General features: G+C 40.9%; 1 protein-coding gene across 1 annotated transcript in view; it reads right to left on the bottom strand.

Annotated features, from left to right (window-relative positions):
- Positions 1–15,462, bottom strand: part of grid2 (glutamate receptor, ionotropic, delta 2) — a 607,933-nt gene that overhangs the window by 160,413 nt on the left and 432,058 nt on the right. The window contains exons 7-8 of the mRNA XM_030061028.1: positions 14,005–14,166; positions 8,591–8,710 (exon numbers count right to left, since the gene is read on the bottom strand). Coding sequence (XP_029916888.1) covers positions 8,591–8,710; positions 14,005–14,166 — 282 coding nt within the window. The remainder of the gene's footprint in view (positions 1–8,590; positions 8,711–14,004; positions 14,167–15,462) is intronic.

Genomic DNA, 15,462 nt, shown 5'->3' with positions numbered 1-15,462 from the left:
TAATACAGCAGCTCAATACGAACAAATTAGTTACGGTGGCTTGGTTTGTTTACACACGAGTGAGACATTCTGTAAAACAGCAAAACCTCTGAAAAGATCTATGCAGCCTACAATAATGTCACATTAGTAAACATGGATATCAATCTTTCTCCTTCTGTCACATGTGGATTGTTGATAAACTCACTTTCAATGGGGTTTCTCAAGCATACGCCACGCATCTTCGGCTTTGTTTGAGGATGTGGCAGCTGACCCACTCCCAGTGGCTTGAACCGTAGTGAGCAGTTCATTATTACATTAGTCACCCGGAGCATATTATACACCAGCGCTCTCCACTGAATACAAATGTTGCTTTTTGACTGACAAGGTGCCCACCTCCAAAATATCCTGCAACAACGAACTTTCAAATGATGTAAAGCGTGCATGAATTGTTAACGATTTTGAAAGTCAAACATCTGTTTTATGAGTTTTGAGGATTTGCAATTTAAAATGTTAAATATTCAAAAATATTTTCATAAGTAAACCGTGGCATTGCTGGAGGATCTTAGAGGATCTTAGAGGATTTTAGTAGAGCAGACACATCTGTCAAAATTACTTACGTATTTTCAACCTTTTGTTAACAAATGATTATTTTTAAAAAATGTTTTAAAGCACACTGTGATAATGGTAGGTTATTTCTGAAAACAAGAGCATAGTTAAATGGCAGATATTCACTGGAAAAAAACAATACAAAATAAAACAAAACATCATCATCTTTTTTTTTCTTCCTGTGTGAAGGCAAAGTGAGAAAGGAGTCTTCATTCTATATCTGAAATTTGTCCCTCAGTCTCCAGTATTTGTCATTTCACACCAGATAATGGCATCTGGCTAGACCTCACATAAAAAGGGAGAATAATCCAACGTGAAAGGCAGAGAAAATGGATATAAAAACTGAGGGGAAGGGGAGGAACAGAGGACACAGAGGCTCTGAATGATACCTTTGAACTAAAGGGTTGTGTTTGTGTGAGTGGGAGAGAGAGTGAGAAAAGTGTGCGATGTGTTCTGTCTTCCTCTCAAAAGTCAGAATGGCTTCCAAATATTAAACGTCTGCTGACCCCATGGAGCTGAAAACGGAGGGGCCAGAGTCTCTCTCTTTCTATCTCTCTCTCTCTCTCTCTCACTCACTCACTCATACACACTCACTCATACACACACACACACACACAGCTATCAGGTGAAATTGTGAAGAGGAAAGAATCTGTAAAGCAAGACAAATCAATGATTTCTCCCTTTTTCTTCCTCTCTTTCTTTCCCCCTCTCAGCTCATTCTTCCCTCCTGTTTCCTCCCCTTCCCATCTTCACTTTGGGCATTCATCTCTCTCCATATCTCCCTTTCTTTTACTATCTCTCTCTTGCTCTCCATCCCTCCCTCTATCCTTCACCTGGCCTGGAGGCAGAGGACACACGCCGCATAAAGACACATGAGAATCTACCTAATAGGATGGAAAATTGAGGGAAACAGGGATATTTTTCCCTGGAGATATTTTCTCTCCCTCTATGTCTTACCACCCTTTATCCTTTTGCACATCTCCACCCAGACCTGCTCTTTCTCTCTCTCTCTCTCTCTCTCTCTCTCTCTCTCTCTCTCTCTCTCTGCTTTACTTATGTTACTTTAACTCATAATTATCTAACTTTCTCTCACTTTTTTCTCTTTCTGACTCACACATTGTCCCCCTCTGCCTTTTTTTCTGTGTGATTCATTCACTACCTTCTCTCCAACCCCCCTCTCTTCTCATCTCCCTCACTATCTCACCCTGCAGGACTTTTTTACATAATTGCAATAATCAGCTCCAGTGTTGTTGCCCCCCGTCTAACCTCCCTAAAATAGCGCTGGCTAACCTGCCCTGTGGAGCTGTGCCCTGCGCAATTTTGTTCTATGATAGGGCATGAGAAAGGCTGTTGTAGACTTTGTGCGTAAAAAATTTGAATTTATTAAGCACCTTATTATGCACATTTCCCTGTTAGCAACCACGGCATGTTTGATATTATCAAAAAGCCCGTTTTTTTTTTTTTTTTTTTTTTTTTTTTATTTAAAAGTCTCTTTTAGTGTTTTAACCATGAGCAAAACTTGACTATGGAGAGGTTTTGAAGAGGTTTGCCCAGAAACTCACAGAACACCCCCTACCCTCATGACAGAGGTCTTACCATCACTTCACACTTACAGCCTTCTAATGGTCTGGATCCAAGAGTAAAAGTGAATGTGCTTTTTCAATTAGGATCTCTGGCTGGGGAATGCTGTGACTCGGTCTTGGGCATACCATTTCACTATCATTTATTACATTACCTCATAAAATGCACTTTTATAGACATTGCACTCATGCAATGTGGATATCAGATCTGATTTTCAAATTCCAAGTTTATTTGCAACTCCAAGTTTCTGGACAGCCTTGTAATATTCGGTCACACCAGCAAAAATGTCAATCATTAATGTTTTCCTCCTCAAATCTGACATGAGTCAATGGCTCATGTCTTTGTTAAGACATGTCTTAACAAAATGACAATATATTATTAGCCATTATGGATTGGTCTGGGTGAGTACTCTTTTCTGACTGCCTGGTGTGCCTTGAAACCCTATGGTCCGCACGTAATCTGACTCACATTTCACCACTAGTCTACAGTGTTACATTGGCAATAAAGTTTTGAACCAACTTTTGCAACCACAGCAACAAACTAAAACATAAGAGTAAAGCTAACCAAGGCAGCATATGTTAGTAATTGCGGCCAGTGTCTTGTTTTTAGTTTTGGTATAAATGTGATAATCTACTCTAAGGTGAGCATTAAAGGGTTTTCTGTTACATGGGGACCTCATCATGAATTATCCCTTTCATCAAGCAGTAAAAGTTGATAAAGCAGCGAGTTGTTCCAGCCCCATGTTTGTTTTGGTATGGCACTGTAGTAGAGCAACAGCTTGTGTTTTCATCAGGGGCTGCACTTCATTAAGAGTAATATGTGATCCCAGTCTTAACTACATCCTCAAGTGTGTGATCCCCAAATCCCACTCGTCGTTAAGCGTCTCCCTCTACAACACGTGACCAAAAAAAACTGCAGAGGCCAATCATTAAGTATGTGAAGCCCCGTCTTTCTACAGTCTGTTCAGTCATGCAGCGTGTCCCCAGCTTATCATAGAGTACAATGGATTGAATCTCAAAGAAAACCTCTACATATTCCACTCTGACACCACCCATGAATAATGTAAAGGCACTGGGAAAAAAATCATTTGTTAAAATTCAACTAAGCTGTGCTTCCCTTTTTTTCTGCAAGGGAGTTTAATGAAAGGGTCCTTGTTTTGGGACCGAGGCTCATTTAAAAATTCTCATACATACTCCCACCAAAAAAGACCCACCAAAAAAGAGGCTTCCAGCCCATTTTAGGTCCCAACCCATAGGTTAATAAACTTGTCTGTGGACACCAGTTCGATCCTCTATTCTATTTTCTGGATAGGAATGTAGCAGCTTTATGTGTCACAATAGCTTAGCCTCCTGAAAGAGACAACGTCAACAATAATCAACTCTGTTTGGGGTTGAGTTGAAACAGAGTGTTTGATAGCAAATCCTGTGTGTGTGAGTGTATATGTGTGTATAAGTATGTGTGTGTTGCTTGATTAAAAGCAGAGGGAACCCAGTGTTTCTCTGTGTTACTTACTGATGGTCATGCAGACTGACGTTAATTGTCATGCAAAGTCAACAGGGTTAGTTTAGCATTTCAAAACACGCCAGGAGACTTATGCAAATGTTTGCGTGGATGCTTGTGTGTGTTTCCGGGCATGCCACAGCCGTTATGTGTGTTCAAGTTGGCAGGGGCATAGAGCCATTGCATAAAATAAGTGTGTCTCAATCGCCCCACACATATAATGTTAGGAAATGTTTCTTGCATGACAGCAGAAGTATGAGACAGATTTCAACGTCCCAGGACTCTCTAAAGTCACTTAACATAATTCACTGCATGTGTCACACAAGACTGGAGGTGATAATTGAAAGTGACCTCAATTTAAGAATACTGCAGTTTGCCGGCAATTGGGTCTAGTAAAGATGTAGGAGATTCCTATCTCTTTTCCAAAAGATGGGTAACTGTGCATGTGTGCATGCAGGAGGGGAGAGAGAGAGAGAGAGAGAGAGAGAGAGAGAGAGAGAGAGAGAGAGAGGTGGGGGGAGAGGGGGGGGCAGAGAATGTAATGGCTGTGACTCTATTCTGACCTGTGCTGCTGTTTCTATCTATTCAGAATCTATAAGGACTAGCCCATTCATCTCCTTTCTCCCTGTCTCCTCTGGCTCTTTCACTGTACCTCTCTCCTTCACATCTGCCCATTCCCTTCATTGCCCATGTATCAATCTATCTCCTCCCTCTCATCACCACTCTTTCCCTTTCTCCCTTCTCTCTGAATCCTTTTTTATTACTTCCTTGCTTCTCGAGTATAAATCTGATGCTGTTTTCCCTTCCTGAAATCACTTAAGATGTCGCAGATAGCTAACGAAGCAATTACACATGTGGCAGCCTTGTCGCCTCCATATAAGAGAGCAATGGAGCCTGACATGCCTGCAAATGTATAGAGAGACAGCTATAGGCTCCTGGGTACAGCCGCCAAAGGTAATGGAGCAGAAAGCCTATTCTAGCACAGAGCAGCAGTAATAATTATGACTGATCTCAGGTGTCTGCTATTATCATTATAACTAGACAACTGTATGTACATGGGTGAATTATGATGGAGATAAATAACACAAGAAGAGGCTGAGGATTGAAAAGGTGAAAAGAACATGAGAGAAAGGTGAGAGATTCAAAAAATGGGGGACAGGGAGGAGGAAACAGGACAAAGAAACTGAAAGATGAGAGAAAACAGAAAGAGTAAGAGTTGGGGGGGGGGGGGCCTCCTTAGGAACATAACATAAATAAAGTAAGGTACAAAGAAAGACGAGATGGAGAGTGTGCACAAGTCATTAGAGAGACAGCAGGGAGAATGGTGATCCTGGAGGAAACTGGAAGAAAAGAGCTATAGAGTCCTAATATCTCATCTCACTGGTTGCAATATAGCTAGGCTCTTTAGGGCACTCAGTTCATAATTCAAAAATCATTAATGCAGACACTTAGTGTATGGTGCTCCAATATAAAATACATGGAGATACACCCATTAGCCACATATCCTAAAAGACACATCAATGTCTTGAAAGCAGGCGGGTACAAGAGAATCACATTTGACTTCATATGGTATGAGAGTTAATGCGTACAGTGCAGAGAGAGTTAGACAGAGAGAAAGAGAGAGATGATCTATCATTTATGTATAAATAATAACCAATGTTAACTTACTTTGGTTCAACAGTGAGACATGTTTCTTCGAAGGAAAGGTCACTGTCAGGTTAAACCTTAGCACCCACAACTGTTCAGCAACAAAATTACAACTGAACACATGCTAAATAATAAAACAAAGGTTCCTCCAAGGAAGGTTTGCAAATGCTAATGCTCAAATATTTAGTAGATGGGCTTTCTATCGTCTGACCTCGGACAATGTTAAATACATGCTTACAATGATGTCTGAAATTCAGGAGAATTTTTCTAGAAGATTCCTACAAGTAAGATGCATGGCTGCCAAAAATAATTACTCCCTCCTTTTGATTGAAAAGCAACAGTTTGCGTGCAGTCATGGGCGTATATTTGAATGTGTAATTCTGCATGAAAGGGAAGAAAACATGCTGAAAAAAAATCTTCTCACTGGATGAGAAGACATTTTGCTAGAAACTGTGCCATTTTCACTTTTCTAAAAGTCAAAGTGATTTGAAAAATTGGCTTGGATCTTTTTGAAAGCCCAGTTTCTTGACACCTCAGAGGCAGCTATGAAAAATGTAGAAAAAGGGGAAATTGTTTGCTCTGATCACATCAGTCATGACTGAAAACCTGTCTATAGCCGAGGTCACTTCAATTTTCCTTTTTCATCATGGCAAAATCTTGGGGAAAAAAAAGGTGTGTGTTGGTCATTTCAAAACAACAAACATAGCGGGGATCTGGATACAGTCAATGTCACACTACAGTGCTGATAATCTACCTGGGAATTGTTTAACATTGACATTTGGAGGGTTAAGAATCAAAACTCTGTTTTAAGAGAAAGTCAATATTCTGGCTCTCTGAGAGCCAGAATAGCAAGCCTCTGCTTAGCCACTCGATTCCATGTCTGAGTTTCATTTAAACCCAACTAGAGACCAAGAAATGTTTAACAAATGTCCAGAGTATTTATTGAGAGTGTGGCAGGGATACTGTGTAACAAGTGTCTTTATTCCCTAAGAAGTAATTATGCTCTTTGATTAGGGAATCTCGCCTTAATGTAATTACGTTGTGCTTTAAAGATTAATTTTGTCTGTGATGGCATGCTGCGTTATGTTGGTGTCTCACCACGTTATCCATAATCACAGCTCACTATCTCATTTGTAATCTGTAAAGAGATCCCCCCGGTATGGAGGAGAGACACTATGTGTGTGTGTGTGTGTGTGTGTGTGTGTGTGTGTGTGCGTTCCTATACTGTATGAGTATGTGAGTTTTTCACAAGTGCATGGTCTGAGTCCAAATGAAGGTTTACGTATTTGTGTGAATACGTTGAATTGTTACATGCTTACGTGAGGAAAAAAACCTTAAAGCTATACCACATCTGTATGCCAAAGCCTGCCAAAAAGGAGTCTCTTAATCATCTATCTAGACAGTGATTCTGCTGAAATCAGCGATGCTTTAAGAGCTCCCATTGCACTCAGAATATTCAGAAAGCCAATGCTGTCAGGAAAAAAGACTATGTTCCTTAGCAAAAAAAAAAAAAAAAAGTCATAATCTTGTTCCAGGAAGTAAAAATGGAATCAATATAGTCTTAAAGAAGTTCCAAACCATGCAACTTTTTCAGATACAGCTTGTCTTATCAGGGCTGCAGCATTCCTAAGAGGCCAGCACTGGGCTTTTCAAACTAAGTAGATTAAACCCTCCCTGGAACAGGAAAGGTAGTTCAATATGTAACCATTTGCAGATTCAGAGAACCTGCCAAGAACAGTAATCAGTCATATAATCCTGTGTATATGGAGGCATTCCCTCTTTGATGCATTAATCTCCATAGATTAAGATGCAGATGCTTCATTTATGAAGACTATAAACTGTTCCCTTTTTAATCATGTGACACCTTTTTGATCCGTAAAGGGAAACCGTCTCTGTGCTTGATCAACCTTCTCACATCTATACAGTCATCTAGAGCAGCACCGTTTTCACTCGTGACTCCTTAAAATACATAATCTCCAGTCACAGGAGGGCACAAACAGAGATTATCAGATTAATTTTGATTAAATACCAGAGGAAGACTAGAGGATTGAACACTAACATCCAGTATTTTACAAAGCAGGAGGTATCTCTGCTGAGGCCTGTTAAATTCATTATGCATGTATGGTGATCAATTAGTACTTGATCATGCTTCTAATGAATCCAATCAGCACCACGCTTTAATGAAGCAGAGGTGAGTTGACAGGCTAAGGTTGGAACCTGCTGGTTAGTAGAATGAATGTGAGCATAAAAAAAGGGAAACGTAGCAGACTGGGTGGTATATCAATATCTTATAGCTGTGGCAAGTAGGGGAGGGGCAGTTTCTCCCTTTCACGACATAGCTGGTCATTAAAATGGCAAATCTGAACACAACCGCATGGAGCATATATACCACCAAGGTGTTACCCATAATACAATGCGTTACTATGGCTACACACTTGGCCCTTAAAGTGAGCGAGTCAACTCAACAATTCAAGGGCGAGGAGCAAGCAACACAGGAAGGCACATAACAGAACTGTGCATGTTGAAAGTTACAGTGAATGAAAGGCTATGGGGAATTATATCCATAGGGCCATTATATTTTCACTACAATCATATTGATATTGTGATATTAAACTAGATATCATCTGGGATTTCAGATACTGTAACATCATGATATGAGATAAATTATGTCTTATCCTGGATTTACAGGCTGTATTAGAGTCAAGAAACTCATTTTTTTTTTAACTTACTAGACTCTTCTAGCTGTTTTATCATTTGTCTCTACCTAAATGTTCATCATATCCACATTAGCTACTAATGAATGTTTAGGATAATCTCGTGTCTAAATATCTTTTGAAAAGCACCAACAGTCATCCGTACGATTTTGTCACAACACCGATATCGAGGGATTTGGTCATCCAGCCCCAGCGGACTATGTGCTAAAAAGCAGGCATTTTGTAGTTCTAATTTTAACTGCATGTTCTTTCTGCAGGATTGAACTATTTATGTGCATTTGCTCTGCCCCCAAAAACAGATGGTTTAAAAACTCAAATGTAGTGGCACTATAAGGTACTTTTGCGAGTAACTCAAAAGTAAGGGGCCTCACTCTGCTACACAGAGGTGACAGTCAGAAAGAAGGAAAACCTAAGTAAACATGGGATGAATAGCATTTGGAGAGCAGGTGCAGTGAAATTCACTGGCATCGTGTAAACATATTCTGCCTCTCAAAGGAGGAATTATTTCCCCATCACCGACAACAGCAGAACAGTAAAAAGGCTTCCTGTTTTCAGCTACTTACCCTACTGACACCTCGCCCCCTGTCTTCTCCGTAGTTGGTTCCCAGGATTTCAAAGAAGATGTTGGGGTTCGTGCCGTTGTCAGTAAATTCCAGGAAACTGGTAAGGCCGCTCACTCCAAACTGTAAAAATAAGGAGAATTTTGGTTTGTCTTTTGCTATTGCTGCTTCTTAACTGTGTTCAAATTCAATGCATCGATCACATGAATACAATTTAGGCAAAAGACTTCAACTTGGATGTGAGCTTATGAACTGTTTACTGGACTCGACGTGAAATATGTGATGAGGAGGGGAGAGGGAAGGTGTGAAAAGACGACGCCATGTGTCCCTTTCTTCCTGTTGTGAGACTGTACATCATAATCATCATCACCATCACCATCATTATAGTAATCATCATCAGGTGTGCCATATTCATTTCAGCTGCAATAACCTCACTGTCAGGTCTCCCCATAAAATGGCACAACCAATTGTGTTTTTTATCTTTTATCACTGGGAGAAATCAGAGTTGATAAATCATCTACCTGTTAGCAGTCAAACAGATATAATGATTCATCTACTCAGACCCACTGACACTGGAATGGTTATCTCTCATCAGTAAGAACTGGGACTGAGTGAGAAAAGTGTATTTATATGTCTATATATATATATGTGTGTGTGTGTGTGCGCGCGCATGTGTGTTTGAGTGTGTGCCTGTGTATATTTCAGTGTCATAGAAAGAAAATGTGCAAAGAACATAGTTTGCCCTTGGTGGGAAATCACACTTCAGACTTTCTGCCATGTTGTTACAAATTGAACAGTCACCAACATGGTGTGTGTGTATGTGTGCACTACCCTGCTGAGAACAATGGCGTGTTTTGACCCAATGGGCATGTGCTGCACCAGGGGCATATGATGTACCTGTATGGATAGGTGTTGCTGGCACACACACACACACACACCACACATACTAACACACACACACACACACACACACACACACACACAGTGTCAGTCCACAGTGATTGCCCTGCCTCCCGGTAGGGTGACCAGTCAGTGAAAGTGACACTGTGGTTGCTTCAGGGAGGGAGAGGTGTCATACTCCTTATTATGATTCACACTGTGTGAGTGTGTGTGTGTGCGGTGTGTGTGTGTGTGTGTGTGTGCGTGTGTGTATGCGGGATAGAAAAACAGATAGGGATAGGGGGATAGAGAAACAAAGCTAAAAAGACTCAGAGACTATATGTGTTCTCATTATAAGTCTGTCTTTGATGTGTTTCTGTATGATACAGGTTGACTGATATAATGTCATGTTTAATGTGCCTATTTGGCTTGACAATCTACACTAACACACAGCATAGTGTCACCATGTTTCCATGTGTCATTCCCCTGGGGGTTAACGGACACACACACGTGTGCGCGCGCACACACACACACACACGAACCTGCATGCATAGATTTGCACATGCAGACAAAGTGGACCCCCCCCCCCCCCCCCCCCCCCCCCCCACCACCACCACCACCACACACACACACACACACACACACACACACACACACTCATCAGAGTACATGTTTATTAGCCTCCTTGCATGCAGAGAAGGGTGAAACCCACCCAGATACTGTTCACCGCCTTTCATAATTGGTTGGTTAATTAATGCTGTCAGCTCAGTATTGGCTCAATATATTCATAATAATTATCTTTGTGTTAATTGCACCTGATGTAAAAGATATGTCAGCGGGGCAAAGAGAAAGAGTGACGGCAGAGAGATAAATATGCGGAAGGAGTTGAAAGGTGAGCAGGATTCAAGGGAATGGGACTGTGTCAAAGAATAATACCATTCATCAATTTTATTCCCATGAGAGTTTTTGATATTCTAACAGTCCAATAAAGGCACTAATACCAACAAATACAAGAATCCAGCACAAAAGCAGAGAATACGAATAGTGGCTAAAAACAATCTATGGGGGGAAAAAAATAGGAAAAAAAGATTAGGCTATATTATATTATAATAAATTATAATAGTTACATGAAAGCAAGCTGATAAATAAGCTTAAAAGAGGTGATTTAAAAGATGACACTGAATTTTCTGGCTAACGCTCCGCACACAGGTTATTCTTAAGTCTGCTAAGCCTGATGGTAAAAGCCGGGTCACATTTACTCTAAAGCCTAGACTTTGGAATAGCCAGGGGGAGACTGCACTGTGCCTCGGAAGAGTGTGAACACAGAGTGTTTTTAGGGAGAAAAAAGACCGCAGAGAGTGCTTTTTGTGCTGATATGCAGTGGCATTTCTAGCTAGGAATCCAGTAGAAACTTTATTGTGAAACACTTACCGGATACTATCAACAGTCTCAATGTGGCATGGCACTGCCTCTTGGAGGTTGATATATCCACTTACTTACAAAGCAAGCCTCTTCAGTGGCAATTTCTGCTCCATCCATTCCCCTTCATGTTTGTGTGCAGTGACAGCTGTGGTTGTGGTTAACATATCTGTAGCAGACTACTGCTTGGGGCCAGACTTAACTATGCTTTAAATGCAACCTGGGAATGTTTTAATCAATCCTTAAACTAACCATTAAAATCAGAGGATATAAAGTACATACATGCACTGTCAGTGTTGCAATGCTTGTTTTCCTCCATATAATTGTTTAGTATCAGTTTGTGAGACAATACTGCACTCTGCTAACTCTAATGTAAATCTAGTGTAATGTCTTGATTGTCCTTCAGGCTCAATACATGGATTTTGTAGAATGGGTTTAGAAATTTTGTTTGTCCCTCTCCAGATCAACCAAAAAGCTATGAGGAGTAGCTGGACTAGACACAGAAAGGTCCATCTTACCTCTGCCCTGGTGGCTAGCTCCTCCCTGCTCAGGAGAATGGAGTGACATTGACATTTTTTCCTCAGGAAGTTATGTCCTGATTGACTTATATTCATTCTCTGCAGCCTTTTCTTAATCTTAGCATAACCAATTTATACATTAATCTAAAGCTAACCCTAACCTTAACCAATAAGCCAAAATGACCACTCCGATGACTTTATCATCCTTGGAAAAAAAGGCTTTCAGTCAATCTCAAATGTTAGCTGTAACAGGTGGGTCATATAAGTGACTAATGGCAGGGAGGGGAAAACGCACAACAAACAACTCTGACTCTCAGGCATCAATGTAAGAGTATCGCCACCAATTTGTCACAAACATCTTTTTCTCCCTTTGTTTCACTCATTGTCTGATTATAACACTCTGTATTTCCATCACCATCTCTCTTTTTCACCCCAATTGCTACATTTTATCCCCCACTCCTAGTTTGTCGATGAGTGCAAAACAACATCGATGGAGTTGCTCATCAGCAGCTGCAAATTAGTATTTATCATTATCATAATGGCTCCACATGCCAAAACACTGATTAAACAAACACACACACATACGATAGGTAAAGCACACTGCTGAAGCACTGTAAAATGACACTGATGCCAGGCTGTTGAACGCAACTCTATTATCGCTTGGGGCTCTTTAACACAGCTCAGCTGAGACAGCCATCAGGGTTGGTTTCACAGCCAGGGCTGGCTGATGAAAGCGTTGCCAAACCCCTGCCTGATCTCAAGGTGAAATGCAGAGATAGATATGAAAGCCAATGCACCGTATTTATTGTTGTCTGACACTAATCCTAAATTAGCATTTCACTTGGCTTCATCATTCACTCAAACTGCCATCCCTGGAGTAGTTTTTTATTGATATCAAAACAGAGGGCATTGATCCAATTGGATTTAACAGTGATGAAAGTGTTGCCAAACCCAAGCCTAAACTCAAGGTGAAATGCAGAGATTCATAAATTCACTGCTGAAGGATGAAATCCTCTATCTCCCAAAAGTCAACTTTTCTGAGAAAAAAAAACTTGCTGATTTTTTTTTTAAAGCTGTTTAAAGTCATGGGCACTTAGGTCATGAAGTGTACTGAGTACAAACAGGATCATAGAAACTTCTGAGGTAATGCACAAAAATTTGTGCTCCAGGTACTAAGAAGAGAATGAAAAGCAGAGTATTTATTTCGTGCCTCTCTCACAACATCATTCAGTCTCATGGAGCCATCCATGGAGCTGATTTCAATCAGACCAACAGTGACTGGATCTTGCCCTTACATTTACAGAATCTCAGCCAAAGAGTAATAGGGGCTGGCCTTGAAATGTAGATACAGGATGTGCTACCTGCACAAAAACTGTGAGAAATATGTTTTCCCACCACAAAAAGATTAAATGAAAGAGACACAACTAGAAACAGATAGTAGTCTAATATTGAACTTACATATTGTGGTCTTGGTTGTGAATGTATATATTTGCCTTCATATCTTGTGACAGAAGTTGGCATAAGAATCCCTAAGATTTCATTTTTTTTTTTTGCTCTGAGTCAAGACTTCAATTTGATTTTAGTTATTTTGTTAAAACTTAATTATTAGTGGATATATTCAGGTGTTAAAATAGGATAAAACAGCCTGTCCACTTGCTGTTGTTAGGGTTAGGGTTAGGGTTAACCCACTCACTTGATTTGTCCAGCCCAACACCTCCAACACCGGCCATACCGTCACTTTTCTGAAAAAATATCTGACTCGGCCCAGCATGGTTGGTTAAATGCAAACTGAAGTGCAGGTCGACTATAAAGCAGCTGGTTAATGAATAAAAACTCCCCTTAATAAGACATGAGATCCCCTAAAAACATGATGCAGTTTTTTTTTCTTCCATATAAAATTCAGAGGCGGCAGCTGTTGTTAAATCTCGTGCCCACATTTTTTCTGACCCTCAATGCGATAGAGTTACTGTAAGAATACCACAGAAATATTATAGTGGCCATGCGTATGTGTGTGTTGCAGTTACAACAGGGACTCCACAGAAATAATACAGGTTGATTTATCCACCGAAGCGAGAACCCTCTCAGACCCGCTGGAATAATTAAATAATCTGAGCCTGAACAGATCGGGTTGAGCTGTAACAGATGTGAAATACGTCTTCAATGATTGACAGCCACATTAAAATGAGGCTGGAGTGCACAAGGATGTTTCCTTTTGTTAAATACCTGCTGCCTGTTGCCATTTTATTTTTTTTACGTGGAAGGAGTACTAGCAAAGTGGGAATTTCATTTTAAGACCTCTCTCTCTCTCTCTCTCTCTCTCTCTCTCTCTCTCCCTCTCTCTCTCTCTCTCTCTCTCTCTCTCTCTCTCTCTCTGTGTGTGTGTGTGTGTTTCTGAGATGATATACGTTTATTTGCATATAGAGTGTGAAAGTGAGATCCGAACACAAATGGGCAGGCGAACACATGTTAATACCAGGTGTGTACGGATGGACTGACAGCTGTCCACTTCTCAGGACGGTTGTTACCAGTTGGGAACAGCCTCTGTGTTTGTGTGTGTGTGTGTGTGTGTGTGTGTGTGTGTGTTCATGCATATCATTTTACCTTTTTGACAGTATCCAGCATGCTCTTGCCTCCCTGCCACGGTTTGGAGTTCTTCCTGATGCAGCTCAGACTGGCCATGCTGTGCCACTTCCTGTCCTCTAGTTTTCTGTGGAAGGTGTTGGCCAGCAGCAACACGGTATCGTAGATGTAGCGGTTGGTGATCTAAAGAGTAATGAGAGGGAGGGGGCCAGAGATGAAAGCGGACGAGAGGAGAGGAGATGAAAGCAGAGGATAGGAGAGGAGACACATCAGAGTTGTTGCTATTACAGAGGACCAACTTTTTTTCCAGCAAGATTGCTGAACTGGGGCTTCCTTTTTGGAAATATAACTGTACGATACTTGGAAAATATGTATTTTTCTCTCTAGTCAGCATATTTTCCACATTCCTTTTTTAAAGGTAGGGTGTTTTTTATTTAATTTTTGGCATGGTTATTGCTGTACAGGATTTTATTTAAATGATGTAAAAAGATAATGGATATATTCCTTGCGACTCAAGACTCAACAAGCTAATCAACCAAATAATTTCGAATGTGACATTAGCATCAGCCTGCCCGTTCTGCAGCAGGCCCTGTGACAATGTCAGAGCAGCAGGGATGAGGGCGGGGTCACAAATACTACTAGCAAATAACCAGCCAGCGGTTTATTAAAAATGAATGAATGTCTTCAAAACTGCTATGGATCATGTGCAGTCTGTTGCCTGTCATGCACAAATGCCACTGTTCTGTTCCGACATTTTCAAAATGGCACTGATAGGCCAAAGGGGGGCGCACTCATCATACACAGTATCAGGGCCCAGCTTCGGGATGTTGACAAAACTTGAGGGACTGATGCATCTCATTTCTTCAATATGACATTTTTTAAAATTGTACTGATTAGCCTAGGGGGGCACTACAACGTTTGTTTACTTGTTAGTAATAGGCCCAAGGGGTGCCTGCACCATTCATGAGGGGCGACGTGTTTACTTGTAGTTGTCTTTTCTCCTTGCTTTTAAAACTAGACGGGACGGCATAGGACAGAATGAGAGACATGAGGAAAGACAGTGAGTAAGAGAGACAAAGTCGACGGTTCTCCTGCTGGTGTGCTATGAAATCAATATGCTTGTTAGCGCTGCCTCATTTGCATTAGTATCCATCAGCACTTTGATCAAAGAAGGAAAACTAACAATGTGCCAATCATCACTCCACAGCGTCTCTCTCTCTTTCTCTCTCTCTTTCTTTGGTGTCTTCACTTATAGTTGATTGTTAGTTGGCCTAATGTTCTGCATGTTCCCTGTATCTACACAGCTGCTGACATTAATATAATAGCACAGGAAAGGGAAGAGGTGGCTGTCTTTGCTTTCCGCAACAAGCTCACATCCACACACACACACACACACACACATATTAACATGTCCATACACACATACACACACACGCTAGGAAAGCTTTAAGGATGGTGTTCATTAAAGGAATTGATAGA

This window comes from Myripristis murdjan, chromosome 9 (genome assembly GCF_902150065.1).
Source record: "Myripristis murdjan chromosome 9, fMyrMur1.1, whole genome shotgun sequence".
NCBI classification, from domain to species: domain Eukaryota; kingdom Metazoa; phylum Chordata; class Actinopteri; order Holocentriformes; family Holocentridae; genus Myripristis; species Myripristis murdjan.
This window is presented reverse-complemented; position numbering and strand designations above follow the sequence as displayed.